At 36.4% G+C, this 26,924-nt stretch overlaps 2 protein-coding genes and 1 non-coding gene across 3 annotated transcripts; 1 reads left to right on the top strand and 2 right to left on the bottom strand.

The window, feature by feature from the left end:
* Nucleotides 1–12,102: 12,102 nt before the first annotated feature.
* Nucleotides 12,103–12,184, top strand: TRNAS-UGA (transfer RNA serine (anticodon UGA)). Its single transcript has one exon. It is a non-coding gene; the product is annotated as a tRNA-Ser (tRNA).
* A 1,096-nt stretch (nucleotides 12,185–13,280) lies between these two features.
* On the bottom strand, nucleotides 13,281–14,759 carry LOC104237278 (probable receptor-like protein kinase At5g20050). The gene has a single exon (XM_009791390.2). The coding sequence runs from the start codon at nucleotides 14,726–14,728 to the stop codon at nucleotides 13,379–13,381; it is 1,350 nt and encodes a 449-aa protein (XP_009789692.1). The 5' UTR covers nucleotides 14,729–14,759; the 3' UTR covers nucleotides 13,281–13,378.
* Nucleotides 14,760–18,608: 3,849 nt separating this feature from the next.
* On the bottom strand, nucleotides 18,609–25,528 carry LOC104237285 (LEC14B protein-like). The gene is made up of 10 exons (XM_009791402.2): nucleotides 25,403–25,528; nucleotides 23,175–23,685; nucleotides 22,890–23,009; nucleotides 22,234–22,311; nucleotides 21,702–21,872; nucleotides 21,333–21,410; nucleotides 20,569–20,744; nucleotides 19,820–19,978; nucleotides 19,623–19,683; nucleotides 18,609–18,993 (listed from the first exon to the last, which is right to left on the bottom strand). Exons 2-10 carry the CDS (start codon nucleotides 23,655–23,657, stop codon nucleotides 18,802–18,804), a joined length of 1,518 nt encoding a protein of 505 aa, XP_009789704.1. The 5' UTR covers nucleotides 23,658–23,685; nucleotides 25,403–25,528; the 3' UTR covers nucleotides 18,609–18,801.
* Between the last annotated feature and the right edge of the window lie 1,396 nt (nucleotides 25,529–26,924).

Below are 26,924 nucleotides of genomic sequence, written 5' to 3'. Positions count from 1 at the left end.
TCTGGAGGTCAAGCATTAGGGTTGTGGGTTAGGGGGTAGTAGAGCTTTCTGATAATAGGCTATATAGACGCTATTTACACTCTAAATGTACCATACTTTATTGTTGTTTTAAAGGCAAAACGATAACAAAATACTCTAATTGGTGTTCTTTTGCTTTACAGGAACTAATCCAAGTTAGGAAGAGATTATGAAGCGTTTTGGAGCCAATAATGTGGATATAAGGCCAATCAAGAAGAACCCAAACGAAAATAAGCAAGAAAGAGGCAAAGGAGGACTAGACAAGAGGCCACCGCGACCGCGGTCGACCGCGGCTGGAACGCGGTAGGGCAAACAATTGAGGCAGAATAGTTGCATTTTGCCGCGGTCGGGGTCGACTGTGTAATCGCCTAGAATTTTTGAGACTAAAGTGTAAATCGGGGGAAACTTATCCTAACCCTTTATAAACTCAACAAACTCGCCCAAGCAAAGGTTAAGCTTGTTTTTAGACTGAATTGGAGGCAAGAACAAGTGTGAGAAGAGCAATTAACCATTAGAGTTTTTGAATCTTCTCTTTGTTATCTTTATTTGCACATTATGAATATTTTGTGGTTTTATCTTGCTTTGCTATAAGTAGCTAATTACTTAGTCTAGGGTTTTGATGGAACATATTGAAGGATGAACTTCGTGTTATGTTAATATAGTTTGCCCGGTTTAATCTCTATTTGTTCAACTACGTTCTTGTTATAGTTAATTAATAGGATCCTCAATTAGTTGTGCCTATTTAATATGTATTACTCGGGAGAGAGTGCATATTTAGGTAATTGTTGAACAACATCACTCCCAAAGTATATGAGGGATCAATAACCGAGGGTTTAAAGGCGGGATTAGGGATAACGAAGCCTTGGGTGCGATCTTAAGTGAACTGTAATAAAAGTCAGCTAGCGTAACTCGGGAGAGTACGTCTAGTAAATTGTTGTAGTTACTCGGGTGAGATTTACGGTAGTAAGAGTGCTCATGATCGATAGAGACGATTAGGAAATTCTATGCGAAACATAACAGGAAGGGATTCTATCAATATGGAAAATCATAACCTTAGATCCTTCTCTTACTTGCATACAACCCAGTCATAGTTAGCTCTTAGTTTACTTGCTTTCATTCAGTTATAGTTAGTAAAAATATCTCCAATTGTTATTCAAAATATCTGGGAAGTTGATTACTGTCACGATCCAGATTTCCCACCCTCGGGAGTCGTGATGGTGCCTACTCGTGAAAGCTAGGCAAGCCGAGTATTATGGATTCACTAACTCTTTTATTTAGCCATTTTTAACAGTTTAAATTAACATGCGATCAACAGTGAAATATTAACAATAATTAAATACATGCGGAAGACGCAATTTGATAACTTAGCCAAAAACAAGTCCGACAATATCAAGTACATCTCTACCCGGAACCGTTGTCACAATATCACGGACCGTCTACGAATACTACAAACAATTGTAGAAAAGAAAGGTGCAATCTATCTCTGAAGTAAATGAAAACGGAATATAAAGATAGAAGAGAACGTTGGGGCCTGCGGACGCCTGCAGGACTACCTCGGGATCTCTGACTGGACTGAACTGAAGGTAGCCACCCAAAGCTATGGTCCAAAAGTTGCCGCTCAGTGCAGAGTGTAGTATCAGCACAACCGACCCCATGTGCTGGTAAGTGCCTAGCCTAACCCCGGCGAAGTAGTGACGAGGCTAAGACCAGACTACCAAATAAACCTGTGTAGTTATATAATGTACATCGGAAAATAAAACAGAAATAGACATGTAAAGATGGGAGGGGGACATGTTGCGGGGAATATCATTTACCAACAGTAAATTAAGAGAAAACATAAAGAACAATTTAAAATTCACAACAAAATAATAAGGAACTCGTAACCAACCAACAAGCACTTTTATTATCTATTGTTGCGGCGCACAACCCGATCCAAATCATAAAAGCACTATTGCAGCGTGCAACCCGATCCATATCATTTATCACGGTTGCAGCGTGTGACCCGATCCAATCATATTATTGTTGCGGCGTGCAACCCAATCCAAACATATTATTGTTGTGGCGTACAACCCGATCCAAATATATTATTGTTGCGACGTGCAACCCGATCCAAGCATATTATTGTTGCGGCGTGAAACCCGATCCCAAACATATTATTGTTGCGGCGTGCAACTCGATCCACATATACAGTTCAACACCAATCACAAAGAGAGTCCCGACAAGGGATCAATAAAGAAACAACACTATCCCGGCAAGGGAATCGACAGTATAAGTAAATAAGTCCCAGCAACAGAAAAATCAGTTATAACCAAACTTGTTCCAACATCTAACTTCCTCAACTAGCACCAATACTCAATTATAAGTAATTTCCATGAGAACAATCATATTTCTTGCTCAACACAGAGAATCAACAACTTAGGCATTTGTAGTATTTGCTAAGAATACAACAATTTCAATTTAAGACTCACGGTCATGCTTGACACCAACGTATAGATACTCGTCACCATGCCTATACGTCGTACTCAACAAGTAACACGTAGCAAATAGGACACAACTCCTAATCCCTCAATCTAAGGTTAGACCAAACACTTACCTTGAACTTCCACGACCAACTCAAGCCTCAAACACCGCTTTTCCTTTTGAATTTGGCTCCAATTCAATTGTATCTAGACATAATCGACTTAATAACATCAATAAATGCTAAACAATTCAATTCCAATGCTTAATTATGATTTCCTATCATTCTTCCCAAAAAGTCAAAAATCGACCCCGGGCCTGCTTGGTCAAAATATGAGGTTCAGACCAAAACCCGATCACCCATTTACCCACGAGCCCGAAAATGTAATTAGTTTCGAAATCCGACCCCAAAACGAGGTCTAAATTCTAATTATACAAAAAGCCCTAAATCTACCCAAATCCCTAATTTTCTACTCTTAAGAACATGATTTAGGCCTAGAAATCTAATGGGTGTTAATGAAAATTGAAGAAAATAAGTCTAAGATTACATACCTATGAATTTGTGGTGAAGTTCTCTTTCAAAAATCACCCAATTTGGAGTTTGAAAGAAGAAGTTATGAGTTTTGGGTTAAAATCCTGTATATGTTCTATTACTGTTTAAATGACTGGGCAAAATTGATCTCTGTGATCGCGAACAAGGGTATGTGATCGCATAGGGTAAGGGGGAATGGGCTCTGCGATCGTGAACTAGGGAGTGCGATCGCATAGAGGAAAAATGGTTCCCTTCCCAGGCTTGGTTTAACCCATTGCGATAGCGGGGAAAGCAATGCAATCGCATAGAACAACTGGTGACCCCCCAGAATTAACTCTACGCGATTGCGGAAGAAGTTATGCGATCGCATAGCACAAAATAGGGGGGGCCCCAAAATTATACTATGCGATCGCGAACCTTCCTATGCGATCGCATAGTACAAAAGAACTGGACACCAGCAAACAGCAGAAAACCAGATTTTCTAAGTCCAAAAATACTCTGACGCCTATCCGAAACTCACCCGAACCCTCGGGGCTCCAAACAAAACATGCACACTACCTAAAAAATACCCTACGGACTTACTCGTACGATCAAATCGCCAAAATAACATCAACAACTACGATTTTAGTATCAAAATCATGAAATCACTTAAGAACTTCAACTTTTCCAATTTTCTCAAATACAGTCTGATTCACATCATTTCAAATCCGTTTCTTACCAAATTTCACAGACTCAATTTAACTCACATATAAGGCATGTACTAGGCTCCGAAACCAGAATACGGGCCCGATATCATCAAATTTTAAACACATTTTATTTACAAAAACTCATGAATATTCTAGAAAATAATTTTCTTTAAAAATTTATTTTTCGGGCTTGGGACCTCAGAATTCAATTCCGGGCATACGCCCAAGTCCCATATTTTCCTACGGACCCTCCGGGGCCGTCAAATCATGGGTTCGGATCCGTTTACCCAAAATGTTGACCGAAGTCAACTTAAATTTATTTTAAAGTCAAAATTCATCATTTTAACAGATTTTCATATAACGGCTTTCCGGCTACGCGCCTAGATTGTGCATGCAAATCGAGGTGATGCTGAAAGAGGTTTTAAGACCACGGAACGCAAAATTTATTTCTAAAACAAGTGATGACCTTTTGGGTCATCACAATTACGAAGAATTTAGTGAGTCTAACAAGAGTAATTGGTAGGTTAATTCCCTGTGGATTCGACTCTAGGCTAAATACTCGGATCAATAACCGAGGGTTTAAATGCGGGATTAAGGATAACGAAGCCTTAGGTGCGATCTTAAGTGAGCTGTAATAAAAGTCAGCTAGCGTAACTCGGGAGAGTGCGTCTAGTAAATTATTATAATTATTCTGGAGAGATTTACGGTAGTAAGAGTGCTCATGATCGATAGAGACGATTAGGCAATTCTATGCGAAACATAACATGAAGGGATTCCATCAATAGGGGAAGTCATAACCTTAGATCCTTCTCTTACTTGCATACAACCCAATCATAGTTAGCTCTTAGTTTACTTGCTTTCATTCAGTTCTAGTTAGTAAAAACATCTCCAATTGTTATTCAAAATATTTGGAAAGTTGATTACGAAGAATTTAGTGAGTTTAACAAGAGTAATTGGTAGGTTAATTCCTTGTGGATTCGACTCTGGGCTAAATACTCAAATTATATTTACAGCGATCGCTTTGTCCTTTTTATAAGGCATAGTTGGGCGTGATCACTTTCCTTACCTCATACCAGGGGTGAGGCGGGGTTGGATTAAGGTTGATCTTAGATAGCTTGCAGTTTATGTTGAATCCACACTATCCTTGTTGTTTATCTTAGCCCCGGGCCTTAGTTACTGGTTATTGTTATTGCATGTCATTTATCTTTTGGTTGTTATGCTCCTATTACTATTACGGTTTCTACTGGAGTTACTAATGAATTGTCTTTTCTTTTCTTTTCTGAGCCGAGGGTCTATCGGAAACAGCCTCTCTGCCCTATCGGGGTAGGGGTAAGGTTTGCGTACACATTACCCTCCCGAGACCCCACTTTGTGGGATTTTACTAGGTAGTTGTTGTTGTTGTTTTTATTCGGGTTAGTGTTTGGGACGGATTAGTCCGAAAAATGGGTAGATATGAGTGGGTCTTTATAATAGGTTAGATGCTTTAATTTCGACCAATAAGAAGTTGGCATGTGGAATTTAAATAATTATTTTTAAAATTCAGCATTGACCTAGCAGTTAAAAGGCATAAGTGAATCAAAAAGGTGGATGAAGGGGTATTTTTAACCCAATAAGTAAATGGAGGATATTTTTAGACCTTTTTCAATAGTTTAGGGGCATCTTTGACTCTTAAGTCAAACTCTTCACAAGCTAGCATAAGCTACCAAGGATAGCGAGACATAAAATGATTATGTCTCCAAGGAGACAACTCAGTGGTCAAAGTTTTATAAAATTCAAATTTTAATATCACAAATTTTATGCCAAAGATATTGAGAATTGTACGATTTTTTATTTCAAAAAAATCATTAAAAAAGTAGGTCCGAAGAAAAAAAACTATTCAAATAAAGGGTTGAAAAAATACATATATAACTTTTTGGCAAGCACAACTATGCTATTATCCGTTTAAAATTAACGTGATGGACCCAATTCTGAATGAATTTCTAGATCGTCTCATGTAATGTTGTTAGTAGTGGTTTTTTGTTAATGAAACACTCAAGGATTGAGTGACCAACTTGATACCAAGGTTGACTATTTGGACAAACATGTGTAAACTATGGTAGAAAGCCTCTTCAATATCTATAGGGTAAATCTTGAAGAAAAAAATAAAGCAATGCTTAGGCCTGAACCATTTCATGTGGAAAATCTTTCCTATTTAGTCTGTTATATAATGAATGACATCTTTCTACGTTTGAAAATAATTTAACTTAAATTTTTTATTTTACCTTTAATGATATGTTTTTCTAGTCACAAAAAGTTTCGTGGTTGTTTAAGATCACAAGTTTTCGAAGACTTCATTTCTTAAACTTCGTGCTTAATGAAACACTGCCACATATAATAAAACTATACGGAGTAATAAATAACGATGAATAGTGTAAATTATATTTTACTTCAGACATCACAACCCGGGAAATTACTCGTATAAACATGCACACGAGATACAAGTATAAGACTAAGTAAAAGCAAAGAAACTCCTATTTACTCTTCTTTTCTCAACTTGGTTGCGAGATTTATATTATAAACTGTATGAACATCTTATCTAAAAGTTTAGATTGTTACAAAATGCATGCTTTTATTTATTTAATTATATCTTCAATAACAGTATAATTTAATAATTGGGACATAAGAAAAGAATTGGTGACTGTACCAGTATGACCTACAAGAAAGACATTAGATTGGTACCATTTTATTAGCAATTGTAATGGCAAATATTTTCAAGCAATTGGCTTCCTATTTTGGTATTAGTGCTAGTACATAATCTTTTTTCCTTAGTTTGCTATATTCACATGTCTTGTTCTGTTGTTACTTGCCATCGGTAATCTCGTAGTTTGCTAGCAATACTTCGTTCATATTCTCGTTTGCTGCTTTGGATTTAGTTTTCTAAATATATTGTCTTGTTATTACTTGTTATCGATACCTCTTTCCTACTCTCTGTTGATATCTTCGATTTAGTTTTCTAATTATTTGTCTTGCTATTACTTGCTATCCGGGCTTCTTTCACCTTCTTTAGTCGAAAGTCTATCAGAAACAGTCTCTCTGCCCTTCTAGGGTAAGGGTAAGGCTGCATATATCCTACCCTCCCCAGACCCTACTTGTAGAATTATACTGGGCTGTTGTTGTTGGCTTCCTATTTTGAGATAAACCAATAGTAGAGGTTTGCTTCCAGCTTTGTCTATTAAAGTTTCACTTAATGCAGTTATGATAACCTGGAAAATAAAAGAAATTTAGGTAAACTGTCAATATTTATCCTTCAAGACTTAGGAAACAACAACAACAACATACTTAGTGTAATTTTACAAGTGGGATCAGATGAGGATAGTGTGTACGCAGACCTTATCCCTATCTTGTGAGAATAGAGAGGTTGTTTCCGATAGCCCCAGCACATCAAGCCTGAGGAAACAAAGTATCTAATTAAATATCCACAGAACTGAGAAGGAAAGTGTTGAAAGAGAGTATATGAAAATAAAAACTTTACTATGAGTGAGCATAAGTATCTTCGTTGAAACAAATCAAACTATCGGACTTTACGTAGCTTTTGAAGGTTTCAAATTAATCCTGTTAAGGAAATCGAAATGGTCCAGAAGTCGGGGTCGGTTGTATGAATCTTTAACATAATAAATGTTTAAGACATGCGTCAATGTTGCTGGTAAAGTTGTTGCTATGTGACCAGGAGGTCACATGTTCAAATCGTAGAAACAGCCTCTTGCAGAAATGCAGGGTAAGACTGCGTACTATAGATCCTTGTGATCCGGCCCTTACCCGGACCCCGCGCATAGCAGGAGCTTAGTGCACCGGACTGCCTTTTTACATGTGCCAATGTTATGAGTTATAAACCGTGGACCTGCATTTCAGCTGCCTCCTCAGATATGTCAGCATCTTTACTGCGACGTCTACGCAATGCAATTTCAAACTCCTTCTGATGTCCTATTTTTGCCTGCAGACATTTTGGTATCGAATCAATCAATCAACTATCCCTCAACGAAGCAGTTGGGGTTGAAATATATTGTAAAAATGCCATGCAACATCCATCCATTGCATCATAGTTCCTATAATGAAGGCAACTGCTACTCCAACACATATCATTAGCTGTTGGATTACAAGGAACAAACAATCGAGCAACGATACTAGTTAGAAGAAGGAATGTCAATATCATTATAGCTCCCATAAAGAACAAACAGCCAAGGCATTATAACCCGTACATGCCTTTGTTATGGACACTTTATTCTGTCTCCACTTATGAGACTTTGTTATGGACGCTTTATTCTGTCTCCACTTATGAGAGACAAAGGCGACAAAATAGGCATTGCGATGCGAAACTTGAGAAATGTTTCTAGAGCATAACATTGAGTATGATACTAAGCAAAATATAGTAATTGCTAACCATCCAATTACAGTTGATGGCACTTGACGTTCTCATTGCCTGTTTGCAAGTTACATTCATTAGATTAGATAAGATTATTATCAGAGTCTAATAAATTGAAGATGTCAAGGTTGACATTAGTGAAGTTAGTGGAGTCTTCTCTGGCTTACCCCTTTGTGCCCTATATATTCCGCATTGGACCCGGTTGTTCTGATGGTAAACAACCTCCACTTCCAACCAAGAGGTTGTGAGTTCGAGTCTCCCCAAGAGCAAGGTGGGAAGTTCTTGGAGGGAAGGATGTCGGGGGTCTATTTGGAAACAGCCTCTCTACCTCAGGGTAGGGGTAAGGTGCGCGTACACATTACCCTCCCCAGACCCCACTAAGTGGGATTATACTGGGTTGTTGTTGTTGTTGGACCCGGTTGTGATTGCTCCAATCATTGCACCAAATGTTGATATCGAACCAAAGAGCACGTGCTGCACATATGTTGTGAATCAAGGGGTGAAGTGCACGGTTAGCCACTAATAACATATGTATTTACTTTTAAACCATTGTTTAAAATATCCTTAATCTTAAGCCACTATTTAAAATGTCCTTAGTCTTTAGTCACTGCTTTAATAAACTTTACCTGACCAGACAAAAACACCCTTCTGCTCATAAAAGTTGAGGGCCAAGTGTCCTTAATTTTTGAACTTGTAACTCTAAGTTTAGGACTTCAGGACTACATGTCCTTAACTTTTTAACTTGGAATTCGAAGTTCAGGACCACCTGACCTTAAGTTCTGTGCTTGTAACTCTAATTTTAGGTTTACTTGTCCTTAACTTTTGAACTTGTAAGTCTAAGTTCAGGACCTATTGTCCTTAACTATTGAGCTTGTTAGTCTAAGTCCAGGACCAAGTGTCCTTAAATTTTGAACTTGTAACTGTAAGTTCGGGGCCAAGTGTCCTTAACTTTTGAGCTTGTTAGTCTAAGTTCAGGACCGATTGTCCTTAACTTTTGAGCTTGTTAGTCTAAGTTCAGGACCAAGTGTTCTTAACTTTTGAGCTTGGAACTCGGAGTTCAGGACCAACTGTCCTTAACTTTTGAATTTGTAACTGTAAGTTCAGGATCCATAACGTAGCAGAAAACCAAAAGTTATTTGTATCTTTTCACAAAAAAAAAAATACAAATAGGTCCTGAACGTAGCAGGATCTTATCGCTTTCATATAAAGGAGAGAGAATGAGGAAGAATCAAACTCTATAGTCTTGCCACATCGATCAACAGAAACAAAATTCCCCTTATACACAATGATATCGACTATTGAAACTGATATCTTTTAACATAGTCCAGATCTCATCCAACAACTTCGAATAAAATAACATAGTATGATCATATTTTAGAGCTTTAAAAAACGCCAGTAGAGAAATATTACTGGTCTCATGAGTACACAACAAAACTTTTCCAATAAAGTCGAGTTTTTCGTGCTGGACACGATAAGATTTACAAACATGAGAAAGGCGGAAGTCTCACAGACAGCGGCAAGCGCTTCTCCCTAACATGAAAGAGATAGAAGAAAGGGTAACGCAGTCTTTTCATATTAATTTTAATAGACTAGTGGCTACTATTGCTAAGCATTGAAATGCTGGATAAAAAATAAATATCACTTTAAAAAGTGACTACCCCACACAATTTTTACGTGAATCAAGCTCACTCAATGAGGGCCTACGGGCTAGAAGTGGTGAATGAGACTGAGCCAGTAAGGATTATTGGGCTGAGTAAAATATTGGAGAGTTTTATTTAGGATCCAGGCCCATTTAGAAGATGGTTAAAAAGGCCTAGTAGTTAGAGAGAAGGGATTATGCGTACTATGAAGAAAAATGTTTGTTCCTCTCAACCTCTTTCTCTGAGTGTAAGCTTCTCATCTCCCCTTCTTTTATCTCTAATCCTTCGCTACTTCTACATTCCAGTATTTCTCATTGTAATTCAGTGGTTACTGTTGAATTATTATCGAATCTGTAATTGAGTTCTATTTCATATTAATATAGTAAGAAGTTTGTCTATTTGTTACATTGGTGCTTTCATCCATCGGACTCCAATGGAGGTACTCGATTGATTCAGTGGCAGTGGCAACCCAGAGAGTTGGCTTTTTCGGGCCGAGCGGTACTTCACTTACCTTGGCTTCACTGAGAAGGATTGGTTACCTCTTCCTTCCTTTTACCTTGATGGTGAAGCTATTAATTGGTTCAATTGGTTGTTTCGGAACAAACAATTTTTCGATTGGACGCATTTCAAAGCAAAATTTGCTCAGCATTTTCGACGACAAACCGCCATATATTCGGTGAAGCGTTTCGTCGGTTCCTCACCTGTTAGTTTTGACTATATTAATACTGTCCCTATAGTTTCACAATCAACTATGGTGTCTCCCTTTCCTGTTTCGAGCTTTTTTCCGAAGACATCAGCATTTGAAGCGGCTTATGCAACTGAAAACTTAAAGGGCAGACCATATGTTCGATAATTTGCCAGTGAAGTATGAAAATGTAGATTCCTTGACATTGATTACTGGAAGTAATACTGAGATTGTAAATCTTGAAGATATAGAAGTACCTCAAATTTGGAATGCATATATATATATACATATATATATATATACACTAGTCTTATGGTATGCGCGTTGCGCGTGTAACGTATCTAAATGAATATAAAGCTTTTACAAAACCATATAAACGATATTTGAATTATAAAGTAAAAGTGTAATTTATATTTAAAAAAATATTGATTTTATATAACTGACTCAATAAAGAATATCGATTTATACCTTCTTTAATTATGTTTTCTTTTTCTTCTTTTAACTGTTTCATTAGATTGAGCTCATATGTTGTTATATCTTAAGTCTTTGCAAAAGCTTCCAAATTCTAATCTTCAATTTTTGAAGGCTTAAAATAAGATCTACAGTTTTATTAGCAGATTTCCAACGTACGTTTATATGCACTTTATCTAAGACATATATGAAAAAAGTCATAATTACTTTATATAATTCAAATAAGCAAAAGATTTATAATTAATTTTCTATTTGGTTTTGAATTCCTAATAATTAGGTGTTTCTATACATATGTAGTTCGAATAAGGTAATATTTAATAACTATAATTTTAGATTATTTTAAAATCTTAAATATTAGGAGAATAACTAAATTACGATTATATCCAATATATAACCTATTTTTAAAGGGTAAAAAAGGCGAACGACATTTCGCTAAAGGCCTTCGTGCTTTTAATATAATATAGATATATGTGTGTGTATTATTGTTTTTACGCTATTTAATTCTCTGACAATGGGGATTGAACTGAACCATACTGAGACCATGTAGTGCGAAAAATATGCATGTTAGAGCTGCGTCTACGCTTTTAAAATTCTGGATCCGCCTCTTGTTCTATCAAAAGTACATATATGAGTAGGCATATAAGTTATCGTACCTCTGCTATAGACAAATTAATTAAGATCAACCCTGATTGCAGATTGAGTTGGTGATGAGTAGCCAAGCTGAAAAATTGAGAAAATAAATAATTATGGTTGCAGCAGGAAAAGTTTACAAGTCACATATATAGTGACATAGTCTTATCTGGACAATAAATAAGACAAACGTATATCAGATACATATATAATGACATAATCACATTTTTTTTCTCCTATTAAATGTCATATTTGGTTTTCGCATCTCGATTATTTTTATTTTTTATTTTTTTGAGTGTATAGGAGTTGGTGACTTTACGATCAATTAGATTTATGTGGTCCTTAATCAGAAAAGGCAAGCTACGATCAAGTTACGAAATCACTTACCATATTAAAAAGGAAAAAAGGTGATGGTATGGAGTCAAATCAATAGCATTGATTATCCTATAAGGAACGAAGTCGACAACTATGATCCGAGACTACACTAAAGAACAAAGAAACTTCTTTTAATGGATTCATTCATAAATTATGGTGTATAAAAATTATATTATATAATTTACATGGTCCGTTTTAACTTCAACAAAGTCGATATGTCCGAGTGGTTAAGGAGACAGACTTGAAATCTGTTGGGCTTCGCCCGCGCAGGTTCGAACCCTGCTGTCGACGTTTTTTTTATTGTTTTTGCAAAACTTGTATTCAGTAAATCTAAGTTTTTCTACTTCAGTTCACTCAACATTCATAATAGATAAGCCAACGTTTTGCGCAATATAAGAGCTCTGTTTCCATACAGATTTGTCCTATTAATAATAGAGTCGCCATTGGTGGGAGTACAGGCCGATATGTCTTCATCTTGTGTTTCAGCACTGGATAACTCCGTCCACCAATTTTTGGACAATTCGAATTGAGCCATCTGCAAAAAAATACCATCTAGTCAAGCTACACAAATTCATTATTTCTGTTGAGGTTAATGGTTGAGCTTCAATTTATATGTATGGAGGAAGCAGTGGCGTAGCAGCTGCATGAAAGTCGTCGTGTCTTGGTGCATCAGTTTGTTGCAAGAGTGCTAACGCACGATCTTACGTTTGTGAGGGTTTTACCTTGAATTTCTAATCTATTACGACTCTTTCTTGCAGGAAGGGAAAAATACTCCTAAAAGAATAAATCGGCTTCATATGTCTTATCTTTTTCTTCGAGGAAAAGTGTTAGAACATCACAACAACAACAATAATATCCACAGTGTAGTCATTAAGAGAATCATGTTTAAGGGGAGATTTAAACATGTTGTTAATTTGATCATTCATGTGATGTCATTAGTACTTGTATATGAGTTCAATGGTTTAAAAACTCATGTATATACCTTGGCCTGAAATTGTACACATTGCTGAAAAGTGCAAAACACAATTTTAGACTAAGGAGATCAGGTGCCATAAACCTGATTTCAATTTGAATTAGATGCCATGCATTAGTACTTGGATCAACTGAATATTTTGGAGTCCACTTAATTTAACACTGTTATTGCAAAATGTGTGAAGGGACGTCTTGGTGCAACTGGTAAAGTTGTTGTTATGTGATAAGGAGATCACGAATTCGAGCCGTGGAGCTAAGGTCTTCCAGAAATGCAGGGTAAGGTTGCGTACGATAGACCCTTGTGGTCCGGCCCTTCACCGGACACCACGCATAGCAGGAGCTTAGTGCATCAGGCGGCCCTTTTTATCGCAAAATGCATATACTTTATCCTCATGGATGGATCCCAAAAAAGCAATCAACAACAACAACAACATCCCAGTGTACCTTTATAATTTGAGTGTAAACAAAAGCAGAATGAAGGAAGCAGATACATTCCAAGATGTAGCCTTGGTACTACCTTCCTGAGAGAACAGACATTGTAAAAGAGTAAGTGGAATCAGAAGAAAGGTTAACAGCAGGCTGCCGGGGACGATGATCAAGATCTTCGTCGTTTCCTAATAGATCAGCGATTGGCATTGTCGTCTGTGCAGGCGCGTCTACTGGCAAACGCCCTTCCAACATTTCCACGACTCGTGCCATGGTTGGCCTAAGCCGAGGCCTTTCTTGGATGCACCACAACGCCACACACGCCAATCTTTTCACTTGTATTTCCGTGACTTCTCCTCCTGCAACAACCTCATCAACGAGCCTCTCATCCACAACATCCATGATTTTCTCTTGTGCCAGTTTCTCACTCACAATCCTGGGAAAGTAGATGAATTTCTTCGCCTTTGACTTGTCCGGATAATTTTTTCCATGTTGATCAACAGCTCGAATATTTCTTCTCCCACCAATCAATTCCAAAAGTACCATTCCATAACTATAAACATCACTTTTTTCAGAAATCCCGTTCTCCAAAAGCCACTCCGGGGCTAAGTAGCCTCGTGTTCCCCTGATGGTTGTGACAACTCTACTCTCGTCTTTCCCCATTAACTTTGATAGCCCGAAATCTGAGAGAAGGGCACGGTGATTTTCATCAAGAAGAATATTCTCAGGCTTGATATCAAGATGTAAAATACATGATCTACAATCATGATGCATATAAGAAAGTGCCTTAGCCACATCTAAGGCAACTCTGCATCTTAAATCCCATGACAAGCATCCACTTGGACGATCTCGGATTTTCCTTCGAGGGAAAAGCCAATTATCAAGTGATCCATTAACAACATATTCATAAACCAAGAAACGAGGCCCCGAGGGGGGAACACTACAGTACCCTAATAGGCGTACCAGGTTAACATGTTGGACACTAGCAATGGCTGCAACTTCTGATTTAAATTCCTTATCGCCTCGCTCCTCTCCTTCAATCCTTTTCACTGCTACTGCTGCACCATCACTGAGGATGCCCTTGAAAACACAAGCCGATGATCCACGGCCTACTAACGAACCAAAGTTATCGGTTGCTTCTTCCAGCTCTTTCAATCTGAATCTTGTTGGAACCCCTGCAACTTTCCTAAGAAAACTATACTCTATCCTCAACTCGCGTCCATCTGAATCGAGTTGCTTTACTAATAATTCCCTCCTGCTGTTGAACTTCCTTCGGATTATAACAAAAGCAAAGACAGCAACAATGGCTGCAACATCAGCTCCACATATGAGGAAAAACGTTTCTGTAAGTTTAAGCGTTATCCGAGCAATAACAACGCCTATGATCAACAGAATCACCAATGAAATGGCTATGGAATAAGCTTTCTTGTCCTCCATCAATGGATCATTTTTCTGCTTTGAAGTTTAATATCTTAAAAGAAGAAATTTCCATTCTTTTGTTTACATCTTTATATTGTTGCAACTTAGACCTGTCAAATGGGCCGGGTCGATCCACGAACCGGCCTACATAACTCATTAAAATTGACCCTTTAACCGGTCCATAACCCACAAAACCTTAACCGGACCAACTCATTAATTTAAAGGGCCTGGTCCAGGCTATAATATTTTGACCCGCTGAACCGGACCGGACCTGAACCAATTACTGACCCACGGGTCAATCGGCCCGGACCAGCTCACACATATATATTCAGACAAGTGGTAAAAAATTGAATCCAAACATTGAAAAAAGAATATAATACCAGACACTATGAGGCTTCTTGTTGAAATAGTCGAATTCCATAGGTTTTAGATTATTAGTTATAGAAATAGTCAAATTCCATATGTTTCTCAGGTCTTAATATTAATAAAGTATGGTTTTCTTTTATTTTTATTCTAATTGGCTTAAGGACACGTAGTAATTTCAAGTTCATATATATATAAAAAGTTTGAAATTTTTATTATTTATTAGTTTTTAACTTTTTTATTAAATTGGATTCGGCCCATTAGGGCTCGGGTTAATGGATTACGGGTTACTGATCCGGGTCGGATCAACATATTTTGATTAATGGGTCAAATCTGGTCCGACACCAGCCCGGCTAAAGACCCACGGGCCAAGAATCAACGGGTTCGGGGTCTGGTCAGGGCCGGGTCGATCCATTTAACAGGTCTATTGTAACCGGAAAAAAAGCATAAGTCAACCAAAGCAAACTATGAATTTTTCTTGGTATTTTAGGTGGGGTTGCCTCATTTAATTGAACTAATTTAATTCTGGACCTAGTCTCTTATCTTATTTCTTTAAGCCAGTTGCTGAACTATGAAAATAATAATGGTCTTTCTCTACACGGTTTGAAGAAGCCCACCTACTCTTACTTTTCTACATCAATATGCATACTATTTTTGCAATGACAATACCATAAAGTTATTTCTATTAATTATTATATGCATTTTTTCTCTCTAAAATTACTTGCTCAATTAATTATTTTATCGTTGACTATTATTTGCATCACTAATCAGTGTACTATATAGCCGTTAGAGGGGGTACAATTTCCAAAAGCCAAGATTGACTCAACAGGCGTGTACTATAGGGTGTGCAGTCGATTTATCGATTCGATTTTGACCCTTATCGATAATTACTTATCGATTATTGATTTGTACATATGCTTATCGTTATCATTTCAATAAGGTTTCAATTTTTTTGATTTCGATTTATCGATTTGTGGGGCATATCGATTCGGTTATCGATTACACCGATAAGAAAATTTGCGGGATTCCACGGAAAGTATATCGCTATAAACACTTCTAACTAATATGGACAAAAAGAAGCCAAAATAAGACGAACACCGTTTATAACATAAAAATTGTGTCAACAAGCACATGCAACGAAACTAAAGTAAGGGATCAAATGTATGCCACCAACACTCCAACGGTATAAAATAAATAAAAATACATCATCACGGCTAATTCTATTTTTCATTAATTTGAACTTCATTCCCTTGAGCTTTAAATATGATCATTCCTTAAATGTGGTAGATGAAATAATAGGGTTAGGGACTTAGGGTAAAGGAAAGGGTATTATAGAATAAGGGTAAAAAAAAAATTAGTATATCTTATCGGTTTATCGATAAACCGACAACCGAAGAGGACAAAATCGAAATCGAAATCGATAACTCGATAAGGAAAATTTCGAAATCGAAATCGATAAATCGATAAACCGATAACAAATAATCGATTCGATTTATCGATAAACCGATTCGAATGCACACCCCTATGTAGTTAGCGTTTGGACATAGATTTGATTTGAAACTTAAAAAGAGTTCTTGAAGTTGCATCGAAAATAATTTTTGAAAGTTGAAGTTTTATTTGGTCATGCATTTTTTTTGAAGAAAAGTTGAACTTTTGTGAGTGGAAGAAAAATATTCACCCAAAAACTGAGTCCTAAAACAGTTTTTGGGAACTTGGAAATTTTTGATTTTTTTTCTCAAAACATGATCATATTTCATAAACAAACAATGTTTTCAATTTTTATTTTTTTTGAAAAAATGAAGCCAAAATCTATGGTCAAACGGGAGCGTAGTCGTTTGAAAATTTTGAAAAGCCACCAATGCTCTTTAGTCATATGAATTTTGGAGAATGATATGGTCTATTGGGTAGGACAAGAGGGGTTGCTCTGATGGTAAGCAACCTCCACTTCCAACCAAGAAGTTGTGAGTTCGAGTCTCCCCAAGAGCAAGGTGAGAAGTTCTTGGAGGGAAGGATGCCGGGGGTCTATTTGGAAACAGCCTCTCTACCCCAAGGTAAGGTCTGCGTACACACTACCCTCCCGAGACTCCACTAAGTGGGTTGTTGTTGTTGTTGTTGTTGTTGTTGTTGTTGTTGATATGATCTATTGGGTAAGGGAATTGAGTATCACATCGGTATTGCAATACGCTGATGTGGAGTTTATATAGCTTTGGGCTCTACCACCTCGATAGTTAGTACTGGGATTGCTTTTATAAAATGGGAGATTCTGGTGAAATCATAAATCACTTATGTGTTATCTAGAAATCACTCATGTATTATTTATGATCACATAAGTTATCTCTGATTGATTGCTTATTAGTTACTATCATGATCATTTTTTTATAAAGTGGGAGATCCTGTTGAAATCATAGATCGCTTATGTATTACCTAAAAATCGCCCATGTACTATTTATGAATGCTTAAATGATCTTCGATTGATCGCTTATTAGTTATTATCAGGATCAATTTTTTATTAAGTGGCGATCCTAGTAAATCATAAATTGTCTATGTATTACCTAGAAATTGCCCATGATTTAAGATCGCTTTAATGATCTCCGACTGATCGCTTATTAGTTATAACCAGAATTATTTTTTTATAAAGTGGGAGATCGTGGTGAAATCACATATCGCTTATGTAATATCTAGAAATCGCTCATATATTATAAGTGATCTTCGACTGATCGCTTATTAGTTATTACCAGAATCTTTTTTTATAAAGTTAGAGATCCTGGTAAAATCATAAAATGCCCATGTCATCTAGAAATCACTCATGTATTAGTTATAATTGCTCAAGCAATCTCTAGTTGGTCGCTTAGTATTTATTACCAAGATCGATTTTATAATGTGGGAGATTCCGATGAAATCATAGATCACCTATGTGCTATCTAGAAATCGACCTCAATAACTCTGTCCATCAAGTCTTAAGCAAATGAGAGGAAATCAACAAACTTTTTTTTGTCTATACTAGATTTGCCGCATGTCTAATTCCATGATTGACAAGAGCTTAGCTTCTAGCAAGGCTATCTTCATTGTTCAAGAGCTCAAATCAATTTGAGCCATCTAATATTTTTGTCGAATATATATAAAGGTACAATAAATTCAATGCTAAGAACATTAAAAAAGTCGAACTCATCCAGTTTAACTCCTGAATCTGCCTGTATACAGAAGGTACCATCTAGTCAAGCTACATGAATTCATTCTTCCTGTTGAGGTTAACAGTTGAGCTTCAATTTTATCTGTATACAAGAAGCCATTGCGTCTTAGCACATCCGTTTTCTTGCACAAGTGCTAATGCACAACCTTACACTTTCTTCCGCTTACTCTGCATACGAGCCTCGTATATAGTCACACCTTTTTAATATAATAACGGGGAGGGGTCGCATTCTAGAGTTTCCAACAACAACATAGCCAGTATTATCCCACACCGTGGGGTCTGGGGAGAGTAGCGTGTACGCAAACCTTAACCCTACCTTGTGAGGATAGAGGGGCTATTCTAGAGTTTCCAAATGATAACTATTTAAAGAATACAATGTACACGTTCGCCTTTATTTATGTACAATATATGGAAATCAAAATGTTAAATCACGTTGCGCGCTGGCACAGTCAATATACATGCTGGTGTATCACCATAAAGACACCATAGTTTCTTTAAGTCTATAGATTTTGAAAATATACCAGATTGCAGATAGCATCTAGACGAAATGTCTTCTTCTGATCGGCTTCTTTTTTGGAGGGACTGGTTCTTCTCCATCACCTGGGAATTCCCATTTGACAACATCCCCATCCCAAGAAGAGCTAACAAGCATCGGATAATGAGGATGCCAGCTACAATCTCTAACGGTTGATCCGTGGTGCTCCAATTTTGCGACTTGTTCTCCACTTACCTAGAAATCACGACATCGTTACATTAAACATATCAAAAAGAAGTGTACTTTACAAACTACAGTCACGCAAAACCCTTATAGCAGGAAAATCATCAAACTTATTTTTTCTAACCACAAAATAACTCAAATTTCATGAAATATCCTATAATATCATTTAGACAAAAAAGGGTTAAGGCTTGGCCGGAAATGTCCTATTCTATTAAGAAAATTACTTTTAAACTTTTAAAAACCTCCCTGATCCAAATAAACACCCTAACCCGAATTATATTATAAGCTGAATGACCTTGGTAATTGATCCTGCAAAACCATATGTTAAGCACCACTTCCAACTTCGAGCAAATGTGAGTAATTTGCTTAAAACTACGTCACCATTCGAATAGCCAAACTTCACAAAAATAGCACCACAGGGGCATATAATGTCAACGTTCTCCTATCGTAGAGCAACTACATGTTTTCATGATCGAACAATCCAAAAGTTAAATTTATTTAAATCCGTTCAAATAGAGCAACAAACAAACCATTTCGAAAGACGTTCAACTATCTATGCTCTATATATGAAAGGTACAATTCACAAAGGACACTACACAAGGCTAATGCAATAATAAGCTGATATATAGCTTCATACTTACCAAATCATAGATGTAAATGCAAGTGTCATGGGATCCAGTGTAAATGTATCTCTGACCAGTACTGTGAAACATAAGCCAGGAAATATTTAAATATGTATTACACTAGATTGACTATTATGTGAGCAAGCTGAACAAAGTGGAACTGAAAGTTGTCATAGATAAGAAATGAAGAGTCAACGCAGTATGTTTTAACTGACCTATATTCGGGGGAGAAGTAGCAGCGAATTAAAGTACGCAAGACAGAGTGACCCTTATAAGTGGCTACCGAATGATCAAAAGGGTGCTTCAAGTCTCTAGCTTGAGGAGGGTAGTCCATCCATCTATAATCCCATTCATAATGCCTGAACATCATATTGCTGAAACAAGATAATACATGAGTCTGATTGAGACTATCAATAAGCAGGGGCGGAGCTAGAAGCCCGAGTACAAGTTCGGCCGAATCCCGTAACTTTGTTCAAACAGCGTATTTGTGTTAAGAAATTCATAAAATAGTAGATTAAGAACCCAGTTAGTAGCACTTGAAGTGATCGTTCAAAATCCAGAATCCATAAAGTTGAAATCCTAGCTCCGTCTATGTCAATAAAGTAATCAAGTGGAGCATTGATTTTCATAAAGAATCATTTCAAAATCATGTTGAGTTTTCAAGTGTGATAATTGTTCCCAATGAAAGCCGTGTAGAGACCCTAAGCTTTTGAATACACTTCTAAGTAATGTCTAATTAGCAAGCAAAGAATGAGTCACAAAGATATTCAGACTCAAGGGAAGAAAAAGATTGTCATAAGCTCTCAAAATCGGTTTGGTGAATTTAATGTGATTCATCTACTAATGACAAAGCTCATAGAATATCATGTATTCTATTATTTTCTACCTCCTTGATCTAATTAGTAAACCAAAAAATCATAGAAATGAATCAACAGGGAGAGTCATAGCCAGAGAATAAGCATACCAAGTAGATTTAGTAGACATTTTGCGGATATCCCAAAGCTTGATGGCTTGATCTTTACCATTAGAAATGAAATAACGACCATCCCCCCGACTGTCAAGGAACGTAATGCCTTCTAGGTGTCCCATCAGTACTCCCGCTGGCTTTTCTTTGGCCCTGAAGCAACGTCTGTCCCAGACCTATACAGAGCAACAAGCTCATTACTCTTAAAAACAAAACAAAAAAAATCTTGACTCGTAAATAAATATTATGGCAAACGTACATATAAGTTCATCCAGACTAAAATGATTGATCCTAAGAGAATCAAGAAGAGGTTTGCTAACTTAGTTACGAACAGGTTATACACAATCTATGCAAATGTTTTGTAATGTACATAAACATAGTACTCCCTCCGTCCCAATTTATGTGACGATGTTTGACCGGGGACGGAGTTTAAGAAAGAAATGAAGACTTTTGAAACTTGCAGTCTAAAATGAGCCATAGATATTTGTGTGGCTATAAATCATATCATTAAGGGTAAAATGGGCATTTTAAAGTTAAATTGTTACTAAATATAGAAAGATGTCATTCTTTTTGAAACTAACTAAAAAGGAACGAGTGTCACATAAATTGGGGCGGACGGAGAGAGTAATAAAAACAAGTATGAATAGCGATTCTTGCCATAGTTTCATAGTCCAATACTACGTTACTACCCCTTAGCTTTGTCATTAATTCAACAAGTATCTTCTATAATCATCTTTCCAAAAACAAGACAGGATGAGGATCACCTTACACAGATTATCATCACTTCCAGAATAAATGAGATGGCCACTTTCATCAGCAAAACATACAGAATTGACATCAGACTGCAACAGAAAATTATTTCAGTTAATCCACAGAAAGAAATAAAATCTCGCGTATTCTCAAAGAAGCAAATATATGAGAATTCCTAAACTGGTGAATATGTTTTTGAAATGAAAGGATACTGTATTTCCATGAAAAGAGAACGTGATACTAAAACAAGTCCAAGAAGAATGTGTATTAGCTTCATAATTGTCAAACAGAAGCATTCTAAGGGTAGGAGCAATAGTATTAACAAAAAGCTGCTTCAACAGGAAGAAATTTGTGACAAATATCTATCATAAGCATAATCATACTTCATGAGCAGATATTCGAAGAGAGAGTTTGTTAGCTTCAAGATCATAAACATAGATTGCATCATCACTACTTCCAGCAACAACTTCCCGACCATCAGTCGAAAATTTCACAGAGAATATTCCAAAAGAATCATCCTCATCAGCGGCCAAATCCAAACCATCATGAATTTCCTGCATTCAAGTAAGTCGGTATTAACTAGTAACTATACAAGACTATTATATAGTTCGTAAAGAGATATTGTGTATCCAAAAGAAGTTTATCATTCCAAAATGAATACAAGAACTTTGAGCCTCAAGAATTAAACAAGTCGCTCTTTAAATAATGGAAACATTTAACTTAAAAATGCACAACCACTGCTGCCTTGCTGGAGCTATAATTATCCGTTAGACGGATATATTCAGTCTGTTCCCTAGCCTAAAAAGGATTAGAAATGATCTGCTAAGTGATAACCGCAAATTATTGCAGTCCCTTGAAACTGTTATGCATCTGAGTTATAAGAATTCCCAAACAAACAAAGATTGATAGCCATACTGTGATGTTGGCAAGAGATTCAGTCCCAGCAGATCCTACATTTACAATATGTACGATAGGTGACATGGTAGCATATACCTGCAAAAGCAACACAAATGGTACTTTATAACAACAAAACTTAATATGTAACATGACATGTGTAATACTAACAGTTGATGTTTTAATGAGTAGGATAACTTCTATAAATAGACAATCCCTTGCAAATAACCACATAGTATAGAACTAGTTTCATTTCACCTACCTAATTAATTTGTTTTCACCTCCCTAATTAATAGTAACTTGTCGTGCCTTACCAAAAAAAAAAAAAAAGGTGTTCTCATTGTGTGCCAATTCACTTCACCTACTTTGCCTTTTGGTCTACCCAGTTTAGTTCACCAATTTCCTTAATGAAGTGACATGTCTCCAATTTCAGATCCATAGCAAAATTTTACAGTTCGAAACTTGACATTTAGCTTTTTAAAGATTTACATGTCAGTAAATATCAAGAACTTCTAATACTTATTATTATTATTATTATTGTTATTGTAATTATTACTATTTTGTATAATATTGGTCTGAGATGAGTTTAAATGGAATAGCATGGCCAGTGAGTATTCATCCAGTTGGGATGAAGCGTAGTTGTTGTAAACATGATTCATCGTAGCATAGAAACTTACAAGATGTCGTTGACCTGGTGAAAGAGATGTATCAGTAACTGTCCATCTCAAGCTTTTTGCAAGAATGTTCTTCTGAACTTTCCACCCTCTCTCCACGTCATATATTCTAATATGACTTCCCTGTTTTAGACAACAATGAAGGAGAAGCATCAGAATGCAACAAAACTCGGATACAGGTTTCCGCCTAGATATGAAAAATCTTAAAAGACAAAAATGTAATATTAACATGTGCCATGCCTAATCTTCTCGATGTCAGTAAAATAAAATATAAACTACTTCTAATACCTGAAAGGCGGCAACGAAAAGGGAACCATCTACCGAAAATTGTGACACATAAGCCCTTGTTGCCATCTGGTCTACGATCCAAGGACCATTTACGGGCAAATATTTACTTAACACATGACAACTATCTGCCTTTGAGAACCTTCCTCTACGGGAATAATTGGCTTCTCGAGCGGCTAGCATCTTGAATGTGGACACAGGAACTTCCCTTTTCCCAGGTAGGATTCTACTGATATTATCATGGGGTCCTGATCTAAGTTTAGTAAGCTGAGCAATTTCATGGTCCAAAAAATGGGATGGTGTGTTGTGACGAGCACTGTCAGTAGCCCCGTGATTGGAACTTGAACCATCCAAGAGTTCGGTCTCTGCTTCCAACTTACTCATAGAATACCCCATGTCTTCAATGGACTCTGAATGTAAAAACTCAAAATACATTTTCACATGAAAGACAGTGCAGGGTGTTTGTCTGAGAGACGCGCATATCATCCATAATCAAGTTCTTAAATGCCACACCCTGCCAAAAAGAAAGAATTGGAACATACAGAATATATTGAGCAAGTTAAGTGTATACACAAAATGATGTTGCCCTCATTACAAACAATAAACAAAATTTTACAGAAGAGCTTCAATAAATTAATCAACTAAACCTCAATCCCAAACTAGTTGGATCGGCTATATAAGTCCTCCGTATTCATTCTGCTTTATAGAGAATTTCAGAGATTCATAATAGTACTATTACTGCACTAGCCATCAACCTACTGGTATGCTCCTCCTTTGTCCGGCTATGCTTAGGAGGAGTTAATTTGAGAAAATCAACTCAAGTTTGCTATTCTAAATGAACATAACATGTGTAACATGCAAATTCATTTAAAAAGGTAGAAAATACCATTTTTTTAGCTCAATGCAATTCAGTGAAGATATTAATATATAAAAGATTTTATTGGGAGTATAAGTTCTATTAAAGCTGAACTTTTTACATTTAGTTGAGAAAAGCCAAGAGAAAGGAAACCAAGACTTATGTTAATATCCCATCATGAAGGGAGAATATAGCTCAAACTCATAAATTTATAGCTCAACTCTGCTATTCCAAATGAGAACCAATTATCGTGTAGATGCCAAATTCTCTAAGGAGGCAGAAAAAGACCATCATTAGCTCAACATAATACGGTATAAATATCAACAACAACAACAAACCCAGTGAGTTCCCACAAGTGGGGTCTCGGGAGGGTAGTGTGTACGCACACCTTATCCCTATCCTAGAGGGAAGAATACAGTATAAATATCAGTATATAGAAATTGTATTAGGCATAAAACTTCCAATAAAGCTGATGTTTTTACAAGAAATTCTTTTGATAACCAATAAATCCCCGAGGGTCAGTGGTGCTTGGTTCAAAACCTGGATAACAGGCCCGCCCTTATACCCTTCTCCACTTAAATACTAGGATTTTGTCTACAGCAAGGTTCGAACCTTGTGATGTGTTGATGCCTAACCCACACATCACAAGTGCTCTTACCGCTAGACCAAAGCCCTGGAGACGTTTTTACAGGAAATTGAACAAAGTAGACATAAGGGAAACAAAAATATTGTCTAAAAGTAAAAATCCTCAAAGAAGGCAAAAGAAACACCATCTTTAGCTTAACATAATTCAGTAGAGATATCAGTATATAGAGATCACAGTACGCATATAAGTTCCATTAAAGTAGATGTTTTTAAAAGCAATTGAGCAAATTAGGCAACAGAGAAGACTTAGATTCCTGTGAATTTGCAATTATGGAGGGGGGGTTCCGTTGGAGCTCAAAATCAATGTGGTGTTTAGCGCAGCTTATGGACACCTCGACTATTCCACCTTACCTGCTAGGCTGCTACCCGCCAAAGCACACGTACCGGATAACTCTACCCACCAAAGCTTAGGCGGATGAGAATAAATCACAAGCGCAAGCTCAATATTTTGACCTAAACTTTACAATTCTAAATGAAACCAACCAAGATTTATGTGAATTTGCAACTAGGAAGGTGGAATTTGGGGTCAAAATCAAAATTTTGAGTTCAATTTTACCATTCTAAATTAAACCCAACATGTATCTAATGTGTAAGAAATTAACAACAAACAGTTAGAGCTGACATTTCACAAGCAATTCAGCAAAGGAAAAAAAAGAAGGGAAAATCAAGAATTCATTTACAGTTTATGAAGTGGGAATAAATAAGCTCAAAAAACAAAAATTTGACAAACCTGATTGTTCAGAATCTTGGAATTTGTTTGGAATTCCAAAATTTTCACTTGTGTTTTCTCTTCTTATCTGTTGCCTCTCACTTCTCTTGGTTTCTCCTCCCTTTTGCTTTGTTGGACATGTTAAACACCAACAAAGATATGCTACTACAATATCATAATTGGAAACAGTAAATTTACTCAAATTGCTCAAATTTACTCTAGATTGCCTACATTATTATCTAGGAGTGTGAAACAGATTGGACTAATTGAAATGGACTGAACTCTTGTCATTTTTTATTTTTTTTTATGTTTGTTTTCTTATAATTTAATTAATTAATAAACAAAAATAATAAAAATATTTTTTATTATTGCTTTATAGTATAAAACAAATCAAATAAAAAAAATTGACAAGATTTCTCATGGATCGATTTGCGCTACATATTTAAGTCAAAATAAAATAGTAGGGCTAGCCAGTTTTCAAACTGGTAATTCAAAAGTAGCTAGCATTTGCAAATTCATTGAAAAATAGCCACTATTTTATTGCAACACGGAAAGTTCCAGCATAATATACTGGAGACTGATGCACCTGTGTAGGAGTGGCAAACGGGCGGGTCGGGTCGGATATGGTTCGTGTCGAAAACAGGTAATGAAAAAATGGATTAATTATTCGACTCGATCCATATTTAATATGGATAAAAAAACGGGTTAACCAGCGGATAATATGGGTAACCATATTATCCATAACTTCTTGCATATGATCAATTTTGGAAGAATTCTTAGTCTCCCTAACTTGAGGAACCCCATATTTGAGGTTTTATAAAAGAATTTTTACATTCCTATGCCACATAGGAAATCTTATTACCCTCAATGTTTAAGGTTTGACTTAATTACACTTAGTATACTAAATTACCAATTCTATACCATAATTAATTAAGGGTATAATTAATTGTACATTTTTACTCATTAATTAAAGGAATCTGCACGTTTCTCTCTCCTAACCCCTCAGTCTCACCCACGTTTTACTCATACCCACGTTCTTTTTACTATTTTCCATCTTCTGAAACCAAATTCTCCCTCTAAATTCACAAAAATTTGAAGAAACCCTTCAACAAAGTTGGTTCCCCATTATACTCCAGTTGAAGTTCATCAATGAAGAACAATAAAGTTCATCAAAATTGAAGTCAAATCTTCAAAGTTCATACACACATTTACCTTCAGCTTCAAATTTTCTCAATGAAGAAGAACAAACCTTCAAAGAGACAAGAGAGCAGCAATTCCACCATTGACAGCCATTAATAAGCTTTGAAGCTTTGAATTCAAATTTGGGTTTTCAAAAATCATTATTTGTTTTGATTGGGTGTTGTTGTAAATAATTGGGAATATGTTTTGGAGTTTATATCTCAATTTTGAGGGGTTTTGGTGAAGATTTAGACTTGGTTTTGGCTGAATTTCATATTGAAACTCGAAGAAGAAGAAGAAGAAGAAGAAGAAGAAGAAGAAGAAGAAGAAGAAGAAGAAGAAGAAGAAGACATATTGCAGCAAT

The sequence above is a fragment of the Nicotiana sylvestris genome, chromosome 2, assembly GCF_000393655.2.
Source record: "Nicotiana sylvestris chromosome 2, ASM39365v2, whole genome shotgun sequence".
In the NCBI taxonomy this organism is placed as follows: domain Eukaryota; kingdom Viridiplantae; phylum Streptophyta; class Magnoliopsida; order Solanales; family Solanaceae; genus Nicotiana; species Nicotiana sylvestris.
The sequence above is the reverse complement of the archived record's forward strand: the minus strand, read 5'-3'. Positions and strand labels throughout refer to the sequence as shown.